Source organism: Rutilus rutilus, assembly GCF_951802725.1.
Source record: "Rutilus rutilus genome assembly, chromosome: 1".
NCBI lineage: Eukaryota > Metazoa > Chordata > Actinopteri > Cypriniformes > Leuciscidae > Rutilus > Rutilus rutilus.
In genome coordinates, this window is record NC_140209.1 from 8,192,313 (window position 1) to 8,218,795 (window position 26,483).

At 35.7% G+C, this 26,483-nt stretch overlaps 1 protein-coding gene across 1 annotated transcript; it reads right to left on the bottom strand.

The window, feature by feature from the left end:
• Positions 1 to 747: 747 nt before the first annotated feature.
• LOC311302919 (GTPase IMAP family member 8-like) lies at positions 748 to 25,959 on the bottom strand. Its single transcript, XM_084429050.1, has 6 exons — positions 25,721 to 25,959; positions 22,305 to 22,354; positions 12,167 to 12,208; positions 11,460 to 12,065; positions 10,268 to 10,951; positions 748 to 2,941 (listed from the first exon to the last, which is right to left on the bottom strand). Exons 2-6 carry the CDS (start codon positions 22,327 to 22,329, stop codon positions 972 to 974), a joined length of 3,327 nt encoding a protein of 1,108 aa, XP_084285176.1. The 5' UTR covers positions 22,330 to 22,354; positions 25,721 to 25,959; the 3' UTR covers positions 748 to 971.
• Between the last annotated feature and the right edge of the window lie 524 nt (positions 25,960 to 26,483).

A 26,483-nucleotide genomic window follows, 5' to 3' on the forward strand; every position in this document is an offset into this window, starting at 1 on the left:
CATGGTGTATAATTTCACTGATGATACACAAATTTATTTGCCTCTGAAACGCAACAAAGATACAGTTCTGAAATTTCTTTTTGCATGCCTAGAAGAAGTAAAAATGTGGTTTTCTCAAAATGTCTTATTTCTGAATGAAACCAAAACCGAGGTTATAGTCTTTGGCCCCTGTTGTGGCAAATTCATAGTTCTTTTTGGTTCAGGTCTCAAAGAAGTTTCTCAGAGTCGAGGTTCCAGGTCAGAAGAATTAACTTTATTGTACAAACAACAAAGTGAGAAGCCGGCTGGTCATCCGGACATCTGAAGTTACAATGGCCAGTGTTCATGTCTTATACTTTTTTCTTATCGCTAGATGCCCAATGGGCACCCTCAAATCTATCTCTTCCCCTCTGTCACGCCTGGTGACCTTGACACAGTTAGACATGTCTTCTCTATTGGTCAAACCTCACACAATGGTGCTCTGTTTCATACAGTATTTTGACACCTTGCATTTCTTATGCATAATGGGTATTTTTCCATTCTCTCATCCTTTTCAGACCTATTTTTTCATGCTTGTCATTTTCATTGCATCATACTTAGACATGAATCAAGGGAAAATTCTCCAACACATATCAATAGCAAGGAAAATAAGTGTATATTTGAATGACTTTAATGATAAAACTATTATTATTGACAAAGGAATACAAAAACATAAAAGCATAAAGAAAATGTACAAACAAATATAAGGTTGCTTTCTTGAGCTATTCAGGTTGCTACTCAAAGTCAAATTCAGGTTCTTCAATCTTCATTTAGGGAAGGTCCTGCTCAGGACGACACAAAACCTGTTATTTCCAGACATGTTAAGAGCATTGCAGATAACTGAACACACAGTGAATCAAATAAATCTATTAAACATTCCCACAATAATGGATGCCATGGGCCAGACTGAAAGAAAATTACATTATTATTGTAAAATTCGTATGCTTTGAAAATCACTGAATAACACAATTTTTGTTTCTCAGTTTTTCAATTTCTTCTAATAGCTCATTTTTTTCTTTTTCTTTCTGGTCTTGTTGCTTTTTTAGCTCTAATATTTTTTCTCCTGTCTGGACCTGCAGGTGTTTATAGAGTTTTTCCAGTAGTTCATGTTGTTTCTGACGTTCATCCAGCATCTTTTTGAGCTCCAGAATGTGCTGCTCTTGTCTCTCTCTGAAATCATTCATTTCTTCTGCTTGTTTTCTGGCTTCATCTTCATGTTTCTTCTTTATGATTACTATTTCCTCTTCATGTTTATGTTTCATGTCATCTCGCTCTTTCTCTTCTCTTTCTTTTCTATTTTTCTCATCTTCTTCTCTTCTCTTGATCTCCTCTTCTCGCTCTCGTTTCAGATCTTCTGTCATTTTCTTTTTCTCTTCTTCTCGTCTTTCATCATCATCTCGTTTTATTCTCTCCCACTCCTCTTTTCTCTGTTCCAGTTGCTCATAATGTCTTTCCATTTCAGTTTTATTTTTTTCATATTCTTTCTCTTTTTCTTCTCTTTCTTTTCTCTGTTTCTCTCTCTCCTCCTCTGTCTTCTGTTTTTCTTCTTCTCTCTCTCTTTCAAATCTCTTTCTCATTTTCTCCAGTTCTTCTTGTTTTTCTCTCAGCTGTTCCTCTTGTTTCTCTTTTCTCTTTCTTTCATCTTCCTCTCGTTCTCTCACCTGTCGTTTCTTGTCATCCTCCCATTCTCTCTGCTGTTGTTTAATTTCCTCTTTTCTGTCATTTTCAGCCTCTTTTAATTTTCTCTCCCATCTCTGTCTCTCTTCCTCTTCTTCTTTCTTCCTCCTTTTCTCCTCCCGATCTCTCTTTTTAGTTTCCTCTTCTTCCTTCATCTGTGATTCTGCTATAATTTGTTCTTGTTCATTTTTCATCTTTTCTTCATCTTGTCTGTATTTCTCTTCTCTCTTTCGATCTTCTTCTTCTCTTTCTTTTTGCTGCTTTTCATACTGTGATCTCTGATTTTCAATCTCTCTCTTCACCTCTTCTATTTTTTGTTGATTTTCAGCTCTTTTCTGTTCTTCCTCTTCTGATCGTTTCTGGTTTTCAATCTCTTGTTTCTTCTTTTCCGTTTTTTCTTTTTCTTCAAACTCTTTTATGAGTTTTTCCTCTTTTTCTCTGATTTGATTCTCCATTTTCTTTCTCTCCTCATCTGCTCTTTGTTTCTCTTCCTCAAGTCTCTTATTCACGATTTTCATGTCCATCTCATATTTAGCTTGTAACTCTTCTCTCTGAGCCTGAATTTCTCTCTCTCTTTCTTTCATTATTTCCTCCATTCTCTTTTTAACGGACATCTCTGCCTCCTCAAACATGCTGTTAGTGAAGTATTGTCCCTCATTACTATTTTTCACTTCTTCTATCATGTTCACCAGTTGAGTAACTTGAGTTTTGTCGTCTTGTTTTTCTCTGTTATTGAAAGCCAGGAATTTGTTTCCACAATCTCTGATCAGTTTCTTCAGTTCAGCAGAGTTACTTCTCTTCACATAATCTTCAATAGATTTACCCTCAAGATCGTCTCCTCTAGTGAACAGAATGATGCTGAACTGAGCAGATTTTGGGCCAAAGATCTTCTTTATCAGATCTATAGTGTCTGCTTCTTCCTTGGTGAATCTTCCCAAACTCAACACAATGATGAACACATGAGGTCCAGGTGAAGACAGTGAAACACATTTCATTACTTCTTCTGCCACTTGATCATTTGACAGTGTCGTGTCAAAGAGCCCTGGAGTATCAACAACAGCTACTGATCGACCATCAACTTCACCAACTCTCTTCTCACACACAGTTGTCACTGAATCTGTGCGTGATTCACTCTCAAACTCATTTCTTCCCAAAATAGTGTTTCCTGTCGCACTCTTTCCACTTCCTGTTTTCCCAATCAGAACAATCCTCAGACACTCCTGATCACCAGCTTCCTTTTCAGCACCTGAAATCATGCAAGAATTCATGTATTAATATAATCAGGGGTGCACATAACTGGTTTCCAGGTTCGCATGCGTGGTAAAAATGAACGATTCGCACCAGAAAACATGGAGGGAAGCGCTTTTGAGGACCAACATTTCTGGGGACACAGACACGTTTACTTGAATAGGATTTTTTTCCATCTCTGGTAAGATAGCAATCATGATTAGGGAAGCACAATCTGTTTTTTTTTAGCATCGATATCGCGATGTGTGCATCCGCGATAATCACATCACAGAATGAGCGATGTCAAGTACAGGGATCTTAGTTGATCGGTTCCGGTTTGGAACGCACTTGATTTGCAGATTAATTGCAAAGTTTACCCATCATAGAGTGAACACCAGATAGCAAGCAACCATCGGAACAACATTAAATCAATGTTAATGTGTCAGTGTTAACTGCATTGAATCAACATCACTTTTACACCTGCAATTAATGTTGAAATTTAAAGGGGGGGGGGGGGGGGGGGGGGTGAAATGCTATTTTAATGCATACTGAATTTTTTACACTGTTAAAGAGTTGGATTCCCACGCTAAACATGGACAAAGTTTCAAAAATTAAATTGTACGTTTGAAGGAGTATTTCTGTGCCAAAAATAGTCCTTCCGGTTTGTCACAAGTTTCGGAAAGTTTTTTTCGAGTATGGGTCTGTGTCACGTAAGATGGGGCGGAATTTCCTTATATGGGTCCTAAGGGCACTTCTTCGTGGGCGCGCGCGCACCCGTATATGGCGAGCGGATAATGCCTTTTCTAAGTCTACCCTGAAGAAGGCGAAGGAGCAGTCTACCCTTCCGTCGCCGTCAGTCCGTGTCTATTTTTGAATGGGATTGATAGAGACGTCAGACGACAGACCGGCGGCGACGTCACGGCGGCGTCACAGTAGTAACGTATACCTTACGGCGACGTGGCGACGGCGTACGTGAGAAATGTATAAAAAATCATAACGTCTGAACCAGGCACGTCGCCTAATAAGACGCCTGATACACACGTCGTCCCTCAGTACGTCGCCTAATAAGACGCCTGATACACACGTCGTCCCTCAGTACGTCGCCTAATAAGACGCCTGATACACACGTCGTCCCTCAGTACGTCGCCTAATAAGACGCCTGATACACACGTCGTCCCTATCTAATGTTATTCTTCCGATGTTGATAACGAAAAGTGAATAGCATGAGTAAGATTGGATTTGCAATAGGCTATATCGGGAGACATGATTTTTGTTTTGTTTTGTAGGAAGCTTTTCTTTAAAGTGAATTTTTGTTTAATATTAAAGCCTCTTAATTTAAAATTTGTCATCACCCAATTGCTTGGATTTAATAAAAAAAGAAGCGAATATTCCATAAACAGGCTCTAACTTGTTGGTCTTTCTACAGCAGTGTTTCAATAAATGGTCTATCTTTTCTAGACAGAAAAGTTAACAACAAAGTAATAAAAATCTTTTACTTGCAAAATCTATCCCTGCCTCCAGATACAAATGGTCCCCCTTGTATGAAAATATTAATTGGAATAGAGCATGGAGTAACCCACATACATTTTTAATTACAAACAAATTAAAAGAAATATAATTTATTACCCCTGTAACAAGATTATCTCTAAATTTATAGCCTACCGTAGACGAAAAATGCAGCTTTTGCTTTATGGAAACGGAAACGTTAGACCATTTATTCTATAATTGCTCACATAGCTCTTCTCCCCAGCTAACAATTTTTGGTTCCCATAACGTTAGTTTTTGGTACCCAGAACATTCTCAGAATGTTAGTTTATGGTTACCAGAACGTTATTTTTTATGGTAACCACCCAGCAACGTTCTGGGAACGTTATTTTATTGTTACATAAAAATAAAACCAAAAAAGAACGTTCCCCTAACGTAAGTATTTGGTTCCCAAAAAAATAACCAAAAAATAACATTAGGGGAACGTTCTGTGTTAGCTGGGTCTGTGGAATGATATAGCCTACAATGTTTCATTAATGGCAACAACAATGTTTCAACAACTTGGCTCAAACATAGCCTACATTTATCTAATTTTGATATCTTCTTTTACTTTTCTGACTCAAATTTCTCTGTACAATATATAGTCGACTTAATCATTTTGCTTGGAAAATTCTTTTATTCTTAAATCGAAGTTTATGAAAAACTACGGTGACGCATTGCTGCCACATACATATAATTTTTTCCACTCAATTATGTCGTATAACGAGATCTTATGTCGTTTTAACGACATATTTTTCTCGTAATAACGAGATCTTATTTCATTAAAACGACACATTTTCTTGGCCTTATAAGGACGTGTGTAGTCGTACAAAATATGCCTTTATCCACATAAAATTGATAGCCAATCATGTCTTTATCATACGTTCAAAAAGCTGAAGAAATAGCAGCCCCCAACGGACATTCATGTTAAAAGATCAAATTCTGTACACACCTTATTAATAGCAGATGAGCCCAGAATACGAACATTGTGTTTAATTCATAGACTGTAAAAAGGTTTAATTGCATATTAGGCTAAGCATAAAGAAAAAGCTTAATGTGGCTTAATAGGCTACTTCAGTGATACAGATCAAATGCTGTACACACCTTATTAATAAACCATACTATCCTACAGAAAAGCAGATGAGCCCAGAATATGAACGCAATGCATTTAATTACACGTTAAGCGTTTTCCGATAGAAACCCTTTATTATAAAGAAAATAAAGGTGGCTCTTAACGTTTCTTTCTATGGGAGGATGGCATTGCGTTGCACAGCAAATCCTTTAAATGGTATTCAATGCAAAACAAAAATGAAAAATAAAAGTAGCCAATAAAATAAACAAATTATTATGGCATTAATTAGCCCACAAACAATATTTATTTTAAAGACTAAACGAATTTGTTTAAAGAAAAAAAAAACAGCATTGGGCGTTTATCTGTAGAGTGTTTCAGCCGCCCTTTTCAAACTGGCGCAATAAAATGCAACAGAATTTGATTTGTTAAACATGAAGGACTTATCAGTCTGGCATGGCCGCTCGCTCTAACGTTAACCTAGATAAATGTTCGCTATTATTAAGCGCATATCCGAGTGTTTGTGCGGAGTGTGGAGCGCGCACTGCATGGCACACATGGACGCGCCGGTGCCATCACTCGCATTTTCCTATCAACAGTGGAAACAACTTAAATACTCCATTTCTGGTCATACAGAAAAGAATAATACATCAGTCGCAACTTTATTTGTGTAAACTCTCAACAACAAGAAAACGTTGTGCTTTTGTAAAATAAAAGAAAACGAACGCGCTTTCTTGATCTCTGTGAATTGGAGCGCATCTAAAAAATGAACCGAAAAACAGTTAGCCTCACAGACATGAGAAATATAACTATCTATATAAAGTTTATAAATAAAATAAAAATGTCCACCAACGAAAAAAAATCCAATCGAAAGCAAATACGGCATACCATCTGATTATGTGATCCTGTCCGTATGAAAGGCGCATTTATTAGCCTACTTTTGCCGGTGCTTTGCAGCAAGTTTTATGCGCTTGAGCGCGGAATAGCCATATATACACCCAGGATTGAATATAAACGTGTGATTAGTCCTAATTGCTTAAATAAATTACTACTAGTCTAGAAAAATCCTTTAGTCTACACTGTAAAAAATTTCTAACCTCCCTAACTCAAAATTTTCTAGTGACTGATAACATCTAAATTTTTCAATTGGCCCAAGTGAAATTCTGTAAATTATAAAATTAAATTTACAGATTTTCACTTGGGCCAATTGAAATTTACAGAATTTCACTTGGGCCAATTGAAAAATTTAGATGTTATCAGTCACTAGAAAATTTTGAGTTAGGGAGGTTAGAAATTTTTTACAGTGTATGGCAACTCTAATCAATAGCCTACATTTAATATTTGACATTATTTAATTAGTAATTTTATCAAGCTCTTTACATTAAATTAGTTGAGTTAGCATAATTAGTTCATGAACAAATAAAATAATAAAATAAAGTTTAAATTATACCGGTAACATTTCTATATAGCATTGCTTATTCCACCACACAAAGGACTGTTTATAAGGTGACAATCCGTTATACATGTGAAGATTGTATATGTCTGTATCTTGAAGATTTTTGTATTGTATCTTCTGTTATAAAGATGAAGATTGACATTTCGTTAATTAAACAAAATAAGAACACAATGTTGTTAAAAATAAACAACTTAGGCTATGTTCTGTTAGATGTGTTTTGACTACTTTTTGTTTAATTATCTATAGGTAATGAAGATATAGCCTATTAACAAAAATAAATCTTAGGCTATATAGGCTATAATTAATATATTATATAAAAAAAACTTATAGGCCTATATAAAATATATTTTTAAAAAGGGCCTCATTGATTCATTTTGCCTGATTGGGGGCTGTTACTATTTTCATAAGCTTTTTGAACGTAGAAGTGTGAAAAAGGATAGGCTGTCAATTTTATGTGGATTATAAAGGCAAAAAAAAAAAAAATGTCGTGACATTTCGTTATTACGAGAAAAATATGTCGTTTTAACGACATAAGATCACGTTATTACGAGAAAAGATGACGTTAAAACGACATAAGATCTCGTTATTACAACATAATTGAGGGGAAACAATAATATGTATGTGGCAGCAGCTATGCGTCACCGTAGTACTGCTCTTGATGTAAAGTGTAACAATTATCGTCAGTTATCCTCTTGCGCCCTCTGTTGGCATTTGTACATAATATACATATGTTCATTGTTTATATATTTCTTCATGTATTTTAATAGTGTTGTTAAATAAAATAAAATAATTAATTACTTTTAATACCCTACTTTATTTGAACCAATTATATTGCCTCATTTGTAATTATGTATTTAAGTCATACTAAAGGCTATTGTTCACTTCAGATCTATCTTTATGACCAAAAAATATATAGCCTAAATAAATAGTCGACACTGACAGCCCTAGTCTTGAACATTTGACCATGAACCTACATTGTTTAGCATTTTGTGACTAAACGACTATTTCCCTGTCTTATTTTTTTCATTGTTGATTTCTTGAAAATAATAGGCTATTAAAATACTTTCTTGTCACCTTCTCCTGTAAACAATATCGTGAATAGTTTCATTTTGTGTATTCGCCCATTATGGTCAACTGTGTAAATTAAAATTATTACCACCTTCAAAAGTAAAAACTCAGACTGACACATTCCAGAATACTATGTTTATAGATTACAATTAATGAATTTATCTGTTCAACTTTAAAGTTGTTGTTAATAATTGTGCAAAAAATTGTGACTTTGATGGTGTATAATTTGCATAGCCCTCATATCCAGTAGAAAGTGAGTGAATTATTTAAAAAAAAAAAAAAACTATGTTCGTAAACCATTCGGAGATGACATTAATGACATACACAACTTTGTATACAATACAAAATGTGTATCAATGATATTTTCAATGTCATCAGAATACAATAAAAGAATGATTGATTAGAAAGATAACAAAGGAAAGATAAGAAAAGCTAGGGAGGAAAATAGATATTTTATTGTGATGCGACGTTGGAGTCATGCTGTGGTGAGACGTTGGTGTCACGCGTCTGTGATGCGACGTGCTGTGGTGAGACGTTGGAGTCACGCGTCAGTGGTGCGACGTGCTGTGATGCGACGTTGGAGTCACGCGTTGGTTTCACCCGTCTGTGGTGCGGCGTACCCCTTCTGTCACGTAAAAGTACACGACTGTAGACTTCGGTAAGTTATCCGTGGCATTATCCACTCGCCATACCCGTAGACCAGACAGAGAGAGAGAGAGCGAAAGCAGTACGTTACCTCATCAAAGCGCTATGCTCGGCTTTAGGAAGTCAATGTCACCAAAGAAGTGGGTTTTTGGTTGCCAGGGCAAGACAACCCTGCACAGATTCCCAAAGAACCCAGCGTTAAGGGACCAGTGGATGGAGTTTGTTTTTGTGCAAGACTGTTTGTTCCCTGCATTTCGACGATGATTGTTTTATAAACAAAGCCCAGATCGACGGATTTGCAGATCGTCTAATGCTTAAGGATCGAGCAGTCACAATGATAAATGTTCGCCGGTCGCAGGCGGTGAGTAAGAAACTGCTTCAAATGTCTCTCTGTGTGTTGTTAGCTCGGTTAGCACTGCTTTAGCACACCGCCCGCACAGACGCTCATTTTTTTTCCGGAAAAACTCGGTACAGCCTATCTTTCTTTTATAAATATAATAAAACTAAAGACTTTTTGGAGAAATGAAGGATGCAATACTACTCTATAGGTACTCAAGATTAACAGGAGATTGAGTGAAAATGAGCATTTCACCCCCCCTTTAATCCAAAAATCAATGGTAATGGCATTGGATCAATGTTACAATGTGATGTTGGTTTGTCCTCATGCTTGCACTCTCAAAATATGAAACACAACAACTACAACTGACCGAAATCAACAACAAATAAAAGATGATGTTACATCTGTCAAAATCTCAGCAGAAGTTCTTTTTGAGAGTCAACCGAGGCTTAGATGTCAATGTTTTATTGAAAATGTTGGTGATTAGTGTTTCCTTTAGTTGGGCAGTTTGACTCTTGAATTTTTATGTGAGTTTGTGTCTTTGTAACAGTTTTTACCAAACATATTATAATTTGTAGCAAAGAAAGGCAGAAACAAAGATGATCAGATGATATAGTTTTCAGCATCCAAAATTAATTAATTAATCATATCCCTGATTAAAAGTGGCTATTTGTTATTAATAGATTATATTTACCATCAATACTTCATTGCAACAGATCAGACATTCTGAATTTTGAATTATAAATACATAGTAAAAAATAAGTACGCACACACAGATCTCAAGAATCAGCATATGAATATCAACAATGGTGACATTCTTCATGCTGCAATGCATACTGGGAGCCAGTAACAATAAAAAAAAATGTTCCCGTATTGTATTTTAAAAATCTAAATTCAGGATGTCTGATCTGTGTCAAGAAAGTATCATTGGTAGTTTACTAATAACAAATAACTACTTTTGGTCAGGAATAAGATTAGTAAATTACCGGTACTCTACTTTATGATGCTGAAAACTATATCACCTGATCATCTTTGTTTCTGGCTTTCTTTGTAACAAATTATGTGTTTTGTTAAACACTGTTAGGTGTCAAGGTTAAGAACAAATTCATATGTGTACGAACGTGTTGTGAATGAGGCAGAGATTTTCCATAGGAAGTTCTTCTGTGTACAAATATGAAATAATCTACACAATTATTAGTCAATGAGACGCACTGTCTCCTCACATCAAGAAGGTCCATCAACTCACCGTCTGATTGAATCCTCGCTTGTAATTCTTTATTTTCATTCTCCAGTCTCTTCAGATCTTCTTTATATTTCTCTTCTGTTTCACGTCTGACTCTGTCCTCTTGAGCTTTCACATACATCTGAAGTGAATATGGTTCAGTCTTCATGTTCTCTATATAATCCTGTAGATCTAGGATCTGTCTTGGCTTTTCAGGTTCCTTTAAACCCATCACTCTGTACTGATCTCCACAGAGACTGATTAACCTCTGAGAATCTGTGCTGGATTTTACTAAATCTTTTGCATGTTCTTTAGTACTATATGAGGTGAAGAGCACCATGAATTTCTCTCTGGAGTAAAATATCTTCTGGATCTTTTCTATTTCTGCTTTGTTTTCATCAGTCAGTGGACCAACAGGAACTATGAGGAGGAAAACATGAACTCCAGGATCACAGAGAGACACACAGCGGAGAGTCTGATGCATCACTTCCTCCTCTGAGAGCTGATTGAGAGCTGGAAGCTCCACCAGACGGATCACACGTCCATGTATTTCCACCTCTCTCTTCACACACTCTTTACTGTTCGCCTCCTGATGTGAAAGATTGAACTTTTTCCCTTGTAAAAGTTTGGACACAGAGACCGTAAGTGATCCATCACTTCCACACAGCACCAGGTTCAGCTTCTGTTTTCCAGAGAAATGTTCTGACACTGAAAAGCATATTAATATTGTATATTAAAAAACGTATGGAGTTTATAACACCTGTTTTTAATCCATACTTTGGTATAACTGTAGAAAAATAAGGAAAATAAGACATTACTCTGCAAAAAGGAATTTTTGCAATTCCAAATCCATAATTTTTTAAAGTAAACATAAGCCATAACAGATTTAGCCGTACAGCAAAACTGTATTCAGTATTGTAGTCTATTTAAAGAATATATACTAATTATAAATGCATTACTCTCACCGAATGAAAAATTGTTTGGTTTTAAATTATGCAAATTGTTTCAGTTGTTTTTAGTTTTCACTTGCTAACAAAATCTCAATCAAGGCCAAAAACTTTGTTTGCTAAAAAAAATTCTGTCAATGTTTTTAAAATGATCATAATTAGGTGAATAAAAAAAATATCTTAATTAATAATAAATACATTTTTTTAATAAATAAAAAAAAATTGTCTATGAGAATATTCTTAATAACTATTGCTGACAATTGACTTACCGTCAAGCTTCTGAGAACGATTTTCTTCTTCCATCTCTTTCTGTCTTCTGTCTTCAGATCTCCTGTCTTCTCGTGTCGGTGATGATCCCTGTTTTGTCTTAAATTCATGAATGATTATTTCATCCACTTTTTGAAGTATTTGAGAGCGGTGTGTGTTTTTAAATTGAAGACTATCTCCTCCACATTCTTTAGTTATTTGTTGAATATATTCATTAACAGATTTCTGTTTAGCGCTGCGTTTCTCATCATCAGTAGTCAGAATCATTGTGTGCTTCATCGCCTTCTCACCAAAGCAGTTCAACACTGAAGGTAATCTGTCTCTATCCTTCTCACTAAAATCATTGTGTTGCAGCACCAGTATGATCACATGAGGTTCTGGAGGAGACAGCGCTGATACTTCCTCTGTTATTTGTGATTGCGAGAGATGTGATTTGAGCAGGTGAGTTGTGCTGATGACTGTGATGTTCCTCCCCTGCACTTTTCCACTGTGCTCCTCTACATCACGGGATGATTTCTTTCCAAACACTTGTTTATATAAGATCAACTTTCCCACTTTGTTGTTTTCTGATGCGTTTTTCCCTATCAGAACAATCCTGAGATCACTCACTGAAACACATAACACACACATACACATGTTATCAAATAGCAGTTGTACAATTAGTGAACTATATTACTGAATCAAATAATCATTATTTTATTTTACTTACTGTTGGGACGATGACCCGATGGACTTTGGTCTCTCGTACTCTCTTTTTGTATCATAAAAAAAATACAATCAACAGATGTTAAGTTTATTTTATAATGAGCCAATAAGATAACTAGTTTTAGTAAAGTAATGACAGTTTGGCATTTGTGGATAATTAAAAACCTAATACTAAAACACATTTTACATCAATTTTGAATTGGAGATCTGATTCTCTCTGTATGTATTACTTGATCAATGGATCAATTACATTCAAAGATGAGTTAATGTATAACATTTGTTATCATCAAATAGTGGTTGCCAAAAGTGTATAGTTTAGAGACAGTAACACAAACACATTCAACATTTCCAAACACAACAACACTTATGTATCAACATAATGCAAGTCTTGTTTTATGCTCTATAATGCACACTGTTAACCCTTGCTGTACAAACAGGCCAAATTCTGACAGTATCACACCATTTTCCATTAAAGCCCATGTTGCAGGTTTTTTTTATTTTTTTTTATTAATATAACCTTGTATTAAAATACCATATGAAAAGTAAATGCAGGATTAAAAATTGTTTTGCAAGACATAAGGGCACAAATTTAATAGAAAACGTGACCGTTTCCTTGACCGTGTTGAAAAAGCGCTTTTTTTCACCATCGTGTCATATGACGTCACATGAGGGAGTCGTTTGGCTCTGCGTTCGCGCTCAGTGCGGAGTAGGTTGGTATTCAGTTGGAGCGGTCATGATTCAGTGTGTTTTCTGTGCTTATTGTATTTCAATTAATCATCGTCGTGGTAAATGATTGTGAATTATGGCCTGTCAGGACATCGAGTCCACAGGTTTCCGAATAAGAAAAAGGACGGTGCGATCTTCCGTGCCAGTGTGCGTTCTGTGCAGGGTAAGAGACGGGACTTCACTTCTGCTTCTGCTTTGAAAAACGCGGTAGTGTGTAGCGTTCACTATAGACCGAATGATTATAATCCCGGCGATATGTGCACACTGTCCCAGCTCCTTAATCGGGTCGCCCGGTCCGCCGTCAGCATGTGGTTCGGCCGCCAGTGGGAAACATGACGCTCACGGATCCGTCAGAGATCACTGCACATCTATTTTACAAAATGTGCCTTGTCTTAATTTAATTCATTAACATATCCTACATAAACTTGTAATGTAATGCATTTATGTGTTTGTTATTAGTCTGCAGCCGACACTATTATTATAAATATAATATTATGTTCTATAATTCATTTTCAATCTGTACAAACAGACTTTAATGTTTGTGTTGGCTGTTTCTACATATAAAGTTTTTGTACAGTAAGACAGTTGTGATTGTGATCATTTTTTTTTATTCATCGTCACCAAATGGGTCAATTCAAAGCCTTTATAAAGTCCCTCTTCCTCTGGAAACTGTCTCCTAATGGCTGACACACACAACACATGCAGGTTAGGGTCTAAATACTAGCTTTGCTATTGCCTGATACATGATGATGATAATCTGTACAGTATGTGATCTGAGCATAGTGTTATACATATCGTCGGCTAACGTGAATACATCTATAAGCTAACACTGTTCTCTCGCCCTGTTCTCCTCACACCACAACTCACCGTTGTTCTGTCTAACCCTGGCCTGTCCTGCTCACTTGGTTTCATATCAGGCTCATAATTATATATCATCATATATATCAATTATAAATGAATTATATATATATATATCATATGAGTAAACATTTAGGCTACAATTCCCTTTCCGAGCTGTCATTGCGATCCATTGCTTTCCTATTCGCTAGTTGATTTACTTTGACCGCTCTACCTCATGTTACGTCACTTCAGGTTCGGCGGTTAAGTGATTTTCAAATGCGGAAGTAAAAATTTCTCACAAAAACGACTCCAGAAGCCTAAATAGCGTTTTATAAGTATATGTTTATATTTAAATCTAATTCCTACATTATTTTTCTATACATTGGCTTACTGGGTACTCTAACCTGCAACATGGGCTTTAAATCAGTAATATCAGTAATAGAAAACAATGCATTATGGGTTATATTTATCGTTTTCGAAACTACAGGAATATACTGTGAATTAACAGCGCTCAAAGTCGACACTCAGAGGCTGTGTTTCAAATCACACCCTATACCCTCATTCACTATTCCCTACATTAGTTCACTAATATAGTCCCCTTGAATGAAAAGAAGTGAGTGAATTAAGACACTGATGAACACCTGATAAGCAGAATCACTGAAGGACAGAGAAACAAGAACAGAAATAATCAAGTTTGTAGTCACCATGATGGGGATCAGTGTTTGTTTTAGTTGGTCTCTTGACCCTTGAATGTATAACATTAGTTTTCTCTGACTGCTTTAATTATGGGTTTATAAAACACATGTGTTATGGCAAGAAACGTCAAGAGGAGGTTCATCAGGTATCCTTGGCTATTTAGATTAGATTAGATTCAACTTTATTGTCATTACACAAGTACAGGTACAAGGCAACGAAATGCAGTTTAGGTCTAACCAGAAGTGCAATATCAGCAAGTGCAGGATATACAGTGGTTCCATAAGTGCAGGACATGAATATGTACTGAATAAATATAGAGTTAAATACTATTATAAACAGAATTAACAGATAGATTTGTCCTATGAATATAATATACAGATAACTATTACTGTGAACAGAGTTTACAGCTAGATATGTACTGAATATAATATACAGATGGCTATTACTATAAACAGAATTTTTACAGATAGAGCTGTACAATGAACATAATATGCAGATGGTGATGATGATGCCATTATCATTCAGGACCATTCTGGATGTCAGATTCACTGAGCTCATCCTGTGTATAAGCTTTGGGTGTATGGGTACTTAATATTTATCATTTATCTGTGATTCTACAACAGTAAATCCAGCAACATTACTGTAACCAGTTATTCTGAAGGATATTGTAATCATATAGTGCATTAAAACATTTTGAACTGCTTGACTCAGACACTCACAGACATCAACAATCAGCATATGAATCTCAACAATGGTGACAATCAAATGTTTCATGCCGCAATGCATGCTGGGGTCCAATATAATATAAGTGAACTTGCATACATAACTACTATACTTTTGTCTCTGAGATTGCCATTTTCAAATTAAACCCCCAACCCCTCACGTGGTACGCGCACCATGGGATGCAACAGATGCCAATCATAAAGTCACCTCACACACACGCAGAAACCCACTACAGAAAAGGACTTTTTACCCATAAAGTCACTCTTAAATGTACTAAATATATCCCTTTTGTGTTAAGATGTGTATAGAAACCATAGGAAAGCATATATATGTCCTATTGTAACATTAATCGAACTGCAAATGCCTATACTAATGCATAATAATGTATCTTTGCATTGCTACAGTCTATATTCTATTTTTGATACCTGTGCGATCCTCTCGACCTGATGGAGGTGAATTTCGATAACCAGTTGCAGTAATTTGTATCATTTGACACATTTCATATGACTTGAGCAAATCTTCTCAAATTCGATCTCACTCATGACTCATTCGAGTGGGCGTGTCTAACAGGACAAAGGAAAACCTTCCGTTCGAAATGCTCTAAGAGGATTCGTCCTCTTTCGAAAACTTTGGAAACCCAAGTCCGAACTGGCTTCGGCCTGCTTCTCTTCTCTTTTATTTCTTTGTATGTTTTCTATAGTCTAGTTTCGTTTTCCTATTCGCCTCTGTTCATTCACGAGCTGAATGAACTTAGCCTGAATCATTCCTGGCAACTTCACCTCAAAGAAAGAGACTCTTTGAATTTCCCGCGACCTCGCTCGCCCGGGAGAGATGGGAACACACGCACGCTGCTCTTAAGGACACAAGCAGGACTCTGCTTTCCTCAACCAACACAAGAGAATCATTTTGCAAGATAAGTTTACTGAACTTTTAATGTGATCTGATGTCCTTGTTGGCTCTCAAGGTCCACTTTGTTTGTGATTTTGCCATTACCCAAAGAGATCGTTCCAGAGGATCTCTTTTTCCTCCCTTCTCTCACACTCTCTCTCTCTCTCGTTTTATCTGTTATTCGTCATCTTCATGTTCATCTAGTTTTGTCTTAATGTTTCTGTATATACATATATTCCATGTATAACTGTAGTATGTATTATTAGTTCAATGATTAAAATCCATTATATCCTTGATTGATTCTGTCTATACTTCTCACATTACGAGTCCCTGAAATGTTTGATCTAGCTACAAGCTTTACAATTTGATTACGGTTTTAGTAACCTAAATTTATAAGGACAGGAGAATAGTTTTCATGGCCAGAAAACTGATCTTCCTGGAATTATAAGAAGTGATAACTTTTATGAGAAGTTGATAAGTTAATCTTATGGTCGTTTGCTGGACAAACAACTGTTCGATAATTACATTAATTTCCAGTAAAAGATATCAGGATATTTGATCTGAAGAATGGAATATTGATATATTCAATTTATCTATTTTTCAGCTCAATAATTTTAATGTAACTGTAATTTGCAATATATATAGGGCTGCTCGATTATGGAAAAAATCATAATCACGATTATTTTGTTCAGTATTGAAATCACGATTATGTAACACGATTATTTCACATGACTTTGGGAACGTGTTGCATTTATTAAAAAGACACGGTAACACTTTACAATAATGTTAGTTAACATTAGTTAATGTATTAACTAACATGAACTAACAATGAGAAATACATTTGTTACAGTATTTATTAATATTTTTTAATGTTAGTTATATAATAAAAATACAACTGTTCATTGTTTGTTCATGTTAGTTCACAGTGCATTAATTAATGTTAACAAATACAACCTTTCATTTTAATAACGTATTTGTAGGCTAAATTAATATTAACTAAGATTAATAAATGCTGTAGAAGTATTGTTCATTATTAGTTAATGTTAACTAAGGTAGTTAACTAATGCTATGAACCTTATTGTAAAGTGTTACCAAAGACACCTTTCAACAATTCTTAAAAAATCGAAATTTGAACATTGATTGTACTTTTTGAAATATTAAAAAAATATATATACAGATCAATATATATATATATATATATATTATATTATATTATATTATATTAATAATTCCCGCAGGTCTACCACTTATAATGCGGGAAATTCCCCCACAAACATTGATTCACTTTAGCAAGTAGATTGTATGAGTAGCCTAAATGAATCCACACAGATTATAAAATCAAATCAACTTTCTCCAAGACGCAATTTCACAAACCGCGTGAGTGTTCAGCGGCGCCGCGTCCTCTCTCTCTCTGTCTCTTAAAATGCGTTGGACAAGGCAAGCGTCAAAACTACACTTTCGCGTTTAGGAGTCGGGACATGACGGAATTGTCAGTTGCACAATCGGGCCAGCATTGCATCGTAACTAAAGTTGATCATTTTCACTTCTTTTTAAGTCTTATCAGTTTAAACATTCAAGCTGAGAGAGTTTATGGCATCGGGAGTGGCGGATGTGCGCGTGCGCGCGTCATTCAGAACACAAGACAAAATTAGAGCGTTCTTTCAAAACAGAACATGGCAAAATAATCGTTTTTACTCGATTGTACTATTTTGGTGATCGTTGGGAGCCAAAATCGAAATCGAAATCGAAATTCAATTAATTGCACAGCCCTAAATATATATTAATCATATTCCTGATTAATTATTAAAATTCCCTGTATATCATTTGAGCTAATGCGTTTACATTACATGGTTAATAATAAGTGTAATAATGTGTAATGGCTGGAAGGCAGTTGTAGTTCTTGTGTTTCTCTATTTCCTGTTCTAGTGTTCCTCTTTCCTTCAGTTATTCTGCTTGTTAACATCAGGTGTTCATCACTAATGCTCAACAATCACTTACATATTCACTTAATTATCTCACTGCAACACTGTCTCAATGTTACTTTTTACTCTTTGTAGTGTGGATTTTCCTGTGAGGTTGAAAGGGTTAACAGTGTAAGATAAAAATAACTCTGAGTGAGTTCACGTAGTGTAACAGTGCAGCTAGGGTTGGGTACAGAAACCGGGATGGAACCGGTACCGGACTGAATCGCATATTTCGGTGCATCTGCCTCATTTAGGTGCCACTTAAATGCCTCAGCTGTCGGTTGAAATATTTGTCATCTGGTTCTCCATAACGGACGTAAGCATCATCACCGCATGTGATCGCTAGTTAACCCTTTGAAGCGTATGATTGTTCACACCGGTGTGATTTCACACCGGTGTGATTGGAAAGCCAAGAGAGTCAGAATTACACTATAGATTAATCGTGTTTACAGCCAAACGCATTTGTGCCGCAAAATACTCAGTTGTAATTACAAATGCCGTAAAAACCGCGCGAAATACGTCAATGATGCCGTATTCGACGGCGTTTTAGTGTGCGTGAAAAGAGCCGCTTTTTACACTGTTCATCTCGCCGTCTTTTGCTTATAGTCAGGGGCGTCATGCAAGCCAAAATTCTGGGGGGGCACAATCTGAGACGTTGCAATTGTTTTCTGAAGGGTGATATGGATCATGTTAGGAGGGGTCAGGGGGTTTCTCCCCCTGAAAAGTTTTAAATTCTGGCTGCTAAACATACCATTTCAATGTAGTTTGGGAGGGACAGAAATACCTTAACGGAGCTAGCAGCAACCCTCCTCTATCTGAGGACTAAGTTAAAGTATCTATTTTGTAAGTTTATGTAAAAGACAGGTTGATGAAAGAACTGTAAGCTCAAATTCAAAAGCTTTTGAAGTCTACTTCATTAAAGCATGTTTACACACACACTTACTGTACACTTAGGCCTACTACACATGATTTTAAAAACAGTAGGCTACCATTGCAGTTTTTATGTTATGATTTTAAATTGGTATGTGACCTAAGAGCGATCTTACATTAAAGGTACATAAAGGTGCTGAGGTCTGACTTTGTGGTGCTCTGAAATTAAGTTATTTTAATATTAATATGTGATGAAGGACTTTAAAAGAAGTTTGACAGATTTCAGTGCTGAATAAGGTTAACACTACCCCGTTTATTTGAAAATGGTTAATATTTGACAAAAAAGTAATCAAATCAAATGTAATATGTAACATTACTTTAGTAAAATCATTGAAATACTGTAGTTACACTGCTCATTATTATATTTTAAATAAGGAACTTGTAAAGAGTAATTTATGAGCTAACAGAAAAGCTAGTAACTTGTTAGCCAACTAGTTTACGGTTGGACTAGGCTAGCTATCGATAACGTTACACTGACACAAGTTAATGCTCTGAATTCGCAGCTAATATCAAATCCATAACTTTTTGATCAAGTTAAAATTTCCAGGTCAACCACAAATAATCCCACTACCTTTTAATATCATCCGATAACTAATTCAATACTGATTTGTTGCTTTGCCCACTTACCACTTCAAGACCATCTGTAAAACATTGCCAGCTCAACGTGCGAGACGAGTGAGTTGCGAACATACACAGCAAAGACTCTAGAGTGCTACGCGCGTAGCGCTCTAGAATCTTTGATACCCAGACACCATATTAGGAAAAAGAGCTGATGCTGACCGATTTATTACACATCCAGAAGAATACATTTGAGTCGTTATAGGCTCTGGTATATTATGGAGCATAATAGGAATAAAGTTGTGACAAAAAAATTATCAGGGAGGAAAAATCTGAGGGGGCACGTGCCCTCACTTTGAATGGGCATGACGCCACTGCTTATAGTATACTGAGCCACACACTGATTTCCACAGTCAGTAAGTTTGAACTGTTCTCTCCCAATCAATGATGAACTGAGTCAGACCAATTCAGCATGGATCATTTGTGGTAATCCAATTCTTATGCTCCTAAGGAGTTATTACTGACATTAAACAAGTATATTTGGTAATATTACAATACCTATCACAGCATAGGCTACTACTGTTTTTTTTTTTTCAAACATTGTAGTCTTGTAGTGCAAGAGACAAGAATCAGAGTTCCTTTATCTACTGCAATCAGTGAGTCAGTGAATCCAAAATAATCGATTGTCGAGTTCACGCGCATGATCATAGGTAACTAAACATATGCGCGTGAACTCGACAATCGACTACTTTGGACTTCAACCGAAAACAGGATGTAAATACAGGTAGGCTATGAGCGCTGGCCGAATTAACTAAATTTTTCTTCATATCTTTCACATCTACTGCAGTCAGATTCACCCGTGCTTACTCTGAAGGAATCACTCACATGACCTGTGCACTTGTAATGACACATCAAGGATGTTAAGAGGGTAAAAGCAGGTTTAAAACTTATCAGGTTTAAAAGATATTTGCTTTTGCAGAAATCGCTTTTTAAGGACTACAACAAACGGCTGGTAGAGACTACACGACATTCCTCCCGGGTTAGTGACATCAGCAACCCTAGAATTTACATAAACCCCGCCCCCTGAACACGATTTATAGATTATCATGACAGAATATGCTAATCAATGACTAGAAGATAACTACACACCAGCTGCATAGATTCATCAACTAACCATTCAGAAATGCTTCTACATGTTGTCACTTCTTCTTGAGTCTTTCCATCTTTTTAACTCCGGTTTGAACATAAAAGGCTAAATGTTTTTGAAATTTCCAGTGTGTGTGAGGTAAAAGGACACAAGCTCTTGAAGCTCTGCCCTCTGAGCGGGGCGGGGCATGGGGGACACTATGCCAAGTGTTTTTTTAATTAACACATGTTACTGCCATTTGATTGAATGACAAACGTCCAATTGTAATGGATGCAGGGTCCGAATGGGTAAAATAACTGTACATTTAGTTATAGAGTAGGGAAATTCACAGTTCTGTGGATGTTTTGCCCAGGCATGGTTAGTTAATTAAAACTAAAACTATTAAAAACATTTATGCTAATTGAAAAAAACCTGAAATAAAGGAACATATAACTATTAGTTGGAAAAACTTAAACTAAACAGAAATTATAAATGTTTCCTTTTATCAACAAACAGGATTTCCTGCGATCTTCAACCGACGCGATCATTCTCCATTCATTAACCAACAAGATTATGTTAAATAAATTAAATTAGAATGAACAAGTGTCTGTGATTGTGACCTATTAAAAATGTTTTCCAGGGGGTTAGATTTAGCCTGCATGCACAAATAGCAGCATAAACAACAGAACAGGAGGATTCATCATCATATGCACCTGTAGCTTTTGTGAACGAAAAAAAAAAAAAACAGGACAAAATCATAAAAGGAATAAATAGCATGCCTATGCGTGAAATTTATTACACTTAAATCATTAACAGATTAACAAAATGAAAGAAAGAAAGAAACTGTGCGACAAGTAGCCTATAGGCTAAATGCTGAGTTTCGGTTCATTTTTGAGAAGCAAAAAAAAAAAAAAAAAAGGAATAAGACTGATTTTCCCCTTACTTAAAAAAAAAAAAATGTATTGGTTTATGGCCGAACACTGGTAACACCGACTACAGCGCCAAGACTTCTATATACACTCATAACTATAACACTCATAACTTCAATCCTGGCATTGTGCAATATCCCTTGCAGCACCAAACAAAATAGAGTTAATATTAGGCAGTTATTTCACAAACTGTATTATATACACCTCGGAAAAATACAGAGGTCTGAACGTCAATGGTGGGAACGGCCCTGCTCTCAACACTGAACACAGTCTTTTACACTCATTTGTTCCTGATACTGTTCTGTGACCAATAAAAAACTCACTAGCATCACTGCAGTTCATAGAGTTATTAATTACATTCATCATTAAACTAAACTTATGTCGTATGTTACTCTACATTTACATAGACTGTAGAAATATGCCATTTTGAATTTAAAATGGTTGAAAGTGATCCTGTGAGGGATTGTCATATAATCGTCATCGTCATACGCACTGTGTAAAGGTCCTAGATCATGTCATTTTCACAATTCACAACTTTCAAAATGCTTTTATTGAATTTTTGTCTACTGAAAGTTTTTTGGAAAGACATTTTGTCAGATAAATAATTGGCATAATATTAAACAACAGTTCAATCCATTGAACACACTGTAGACCCACTTCTGTCCATCACAGCCTCATCATTCTGTCAAAAACTAAATATGCTACCCTGACTAAGGGCTAATTCATATAACAAACAATAATGTGTTTAATTAAATGTGTTACCTTTATGTGGAGGTTTAGAAGTCATTCTTGGAAGTTTCTTTGCTCATTGCCTGTATAAGAGCAAGACGAAATATGTATGTGTGTGGAGTCAGTCATGATACAAAGGTTAAACCACTTTTACTGTTCCTCTTGAACAACAGGTGCAGGTAAAAGTTCAAGATACAGTTCCTGCGGGAATGACTCATAATGTAAATGACAAAGACAATAGAGACTTTCAGCAACAAAATAGATGCACAATAAAGTGGAGTGAAATTATGAATTTCTGTCAGAGAACTTTCAGTGGCATTCTGTTAACTGATCACTATATTGCATATATTTTATATGACAGTATATATATACTGTATACACTACCAGTCAAAAGTTTTAGATCGGTAAGATTTTTAATGTTTTTAAAAGAAGTCTCTTCTGCTCACCAAGGCTGCATTTATTTGATAAATACAAAACAAAAAAATCATTAATATTGTGAAATACTATGACAATGTAAAATGACTGTTTTCTATTTTAATATATTTTAAAGTGTAATTTATTCCTCTGATGAAAGCTGAATTTTCAACATCATTACTCCAGTCTTCAGTGTCACATGATCCTTCAGAAATCATTCTAACATGCTGATTTTATCCTCAAAAAACATTAATTATTATTATCAATGTTGAAAACAGTTGTGTACAATTTTTTTCTCAGGATTATTTGATGAATAGAAAGTTCAAAAGAACAGCGTTTCCTTAAAATAGAATATTTTTAACATTATACATGTCTTTACTGTAACTTTTGATCAGTTTAACTCACTCTTGATGAATAAAAGTATTGATTTATTTTATTTCTTTCCCCCAAAAAATAAAATAAAAATTCTTACTGACCTCAAACTTTTGAACGGTAGTGTTTAATGTTAAAAAAGCTTTCCATTTCAGATAAATGCTGTTCTTTTAAACTTTCTATTCATCAAAGAATCCTGAAATAACAATGTAAAAAACTGTTTTCAACATTGATAATAATCAGAAATGTTTGGTGTGCATCAAATCATCATATTAGAGTGCTTTCTGAAGGATCATGTGACACTGAAGACTGGAGTAATGATGCTGAAAATTCAGCTTTGATCACAGGAATAAATTACACTTTAATGTATATTACATAGAAAATTACTGTTTTAAATTGTAATAATATTTCACAATATTATTATTATTTTTTGGTATTTTTAATCAAATAAATGCAGCCTTGATGAGCAAAAGAGACTTTTAAAAAACTTTACAAATCTTACCGATCTAAAACTTATGACCAGTATAGTGTATATATATTTGTTTTTGTTTTTTTATTCTGAGAATCATTTAATGCATAAGATTGATCTTGTTCCTTTAATTTCTGTAAAACACCCTCTCATTAAACCTTTATTTTCTTGTATTGAGCTTTTTGTATTAATCACATATTCAGAGTTTTTGTAGCATGTACATCAGGGGTGGGCAATTAAAGGGACACTTCATCCATTTGCATTAAGCTTTGTATCGTTAGAAACCCAGTCATATTGTTGAATGGTCGTGTATTATTCCCTCATTTTCCCCTTAGACGGGAGAAATAAGGATTTCAGTGTTGCAGTTCCTGCTTATAATGATGCAAAAGTCATAATTTTGCGTAATTCTAAGCAGGAAGTCCCAGATCCTTTGTAGAGGGGTTGAGACTACAAACACTCATTTTCCAGGGGGTGGGACCCACTCACGCTACAGACCTATCACAGATCAGTGGGTGGGACTTCAATTGCAGAAACTAAAAGCAATATCCGCCATCTTGTCTGGAAGCTAAGCTAACAGGCGCTGTGGAGCCAGATGTGAAGTTACGACAATGGCGGAAGGTACTCAATATGATATAGAAGAAGAGGATTTAGAAAGTCTGATGCTCGAATCAGATGTTCGTGGCTACCTTTACGAGCCGCAATATAGCGAAGAGCAGCCGAGGCAGATGAAGGAACAAGAGGCGGCTGCAGCGGCCGAGGCAGAAGACCTGCCTGTTGTGAACAAGGAGCCCGGACTGGCTCAAGCTGGGGCGGGCTGGTGGCGCCTATGCTTTCACTGCTCGCCAACTAACTAGAAATTTTCTGAGAAATGAATTTCAAGCTCTGGTGGTAGCTAGCCTTGTAGACAGAAGAGTGATTTCTCTGATAGGCGGATTCCTCATGCACTGTTCTGGATTAGTGGGAGTGGTTTGCGGAGCTGTGCAATGTGGTGCATTGTGGGAGTTGTTGTCTTCCATAAAAATGCACCCTAAAGTTACTTTCTGTCTTTCCTCGGTCAAGAAGGCACCAAATTCTAAATTGATGTTACATTTCGACTATATATGACCCACTTTCAATAAAGATTAATGTTCCCACGGGTGAAATGCTCATTTAATTTCCCCATGGGGCCACATGAGAAACTGGGGCGGTTGTAGAGGGCCGGACCCATACACTTTACTCAGTTCTGCCCAATATATTCTCTCTCTCTCTCTCTCTCTCTCTCTCTCTCTCTATATATATATATATATATATATATATATATATATATATATATATATATAAACAATAAATGAAATGAATGAAATGAAAATGTGGAGCACACAATTATATCACTATTTAATGAACATTCACAAAAACAGTTTTGAAAATGTGCATTTTTTGCAGTGTTGCAATAAATGCCCCAGTGTTGTTGTTTTTTTTGTTTTGTTTTTTTTTCTCGTTCAGTGAGAGAAATCTAGCCTGTGTTGGGCTTTAACAAGTGCACTGAAGTCAGGTTGAATATCTGAGGTGGATATGCGAAGGACAGCAGCACACAAGTGATCATCACTGAGAGAGGATCTGTATCTGGATTTGTTAAACCTCATCACTGAGAATGTTTGTTCACAAATGTAGGTAGATCCAAAGAGAACCAACATCCTCTGAGCATGCCAGACACTGAACACAGTCTTTTACACTCATTTGTTCCTGATACTGTTCTGTGACCCATAAAAAACTCACTAGCATCACTGCAGTTCATAGAGTTATTAATTACATTCATCATTAAACTAAACGTATGTCGTATGTTACTCTACATTTACATAGACTGTAGAAATACGCCATTTTGAATTTAAAATGGTTGAAAGTGATCCTGTGAGGGATTGTCATATAATCGTCATCGTCATACGCACTGTGTAAAGGTCCTAGATCATGTCATTTTCACAATTCACAACTTTCAAAATGCTTTTATTGAATTTTTGTCTACTGAAAGTTTTTTGGAAAGACATTTTGTCAGATAAATAATTGGCATAATATTAAACAACAGTTCAATCCATTGAACACACTGTAGACCCACTTCTGTCCATCACAGCCTCATCATTCTGTCAAAAACTAAATATGCTACCCTGACTAAGGGCTAATTCATATAACAAACAATAATGTGTTTAATTAAATGTGTTACCTTTATGTGGAGGTTTAGAAGTCATTCTTGGAAGTTTCTTTGCTCATTGCCTGTATAAGAGCAAGACGAAATATGTATGTGTGTGGAGTCAGTCATGATACAAAGGTTAAACCACTTTTACTGTTCCTCTTGAACAACAGGTGCAGGTAAAAGTTCAAGATACAGTTCCTGCGGGAATGACTCATAATGTAAATGACAAAGACAATAGAGACTTTCAGCAACAAAATAGATGCACAATAAAGTGGAGTGAAATTATGAATTTCTGTCAGAGAACTTTCAGTGGCATTCTGTTAACTGATCACTATATTGCATATATTTTATATGACAGTATATATATATATATATATATATATACGTATATATATATATATTTATTATTTTTACTTATTCCGAGAATCATAGTGATGCATAAGATTGGTCATGTTCCTTTAATTTCTGTAAAACACCCTCCTTTGTTGAACATCATGTTGTGCGCTTAGAAATCACCACACTATCTTGAATAATCAGCCGTGTTTATTATTTCTATAAAATGATCTGAGGAGATGATGCTGATACCCCTCGTCATAATTCTCAGGTAATTATTACTCTCATTAAACCTTTATATTTTCTCGTATTGAGCATGTTGTATTAACCGCACATTAAAAGCTTCTGTATCATATACATACTTGATTCAATGTTCGTTAAAAAAACAAACATCAGATTTCTAATTTTCTTTTAGGTTGCAAATGCGTAGGCTTAGTGGGTGTTATAATGTTCTCATCAT

Coding starts and splice junctions, on each gene's coding strand:
- LOC311302919 (XM_084429050.1), bottom strand. CDS start 22,329: ATGACTTCTAAACCTCCACATAAAG. Junction 12,209..22,304: donor TTCTAAACCTCCACATAAAG/GTAACACATTTA, acceptor TGATACAAAAAG/AGAGTACGAGAGACCAAAGT. Junction 10,952..11,459: donor TCGTTCTCAGAAGCTTGACG/GTAAGTCAATTG, acceptor TATGCTTTTCAG/TGTCAGAACATTTCTCTGGA.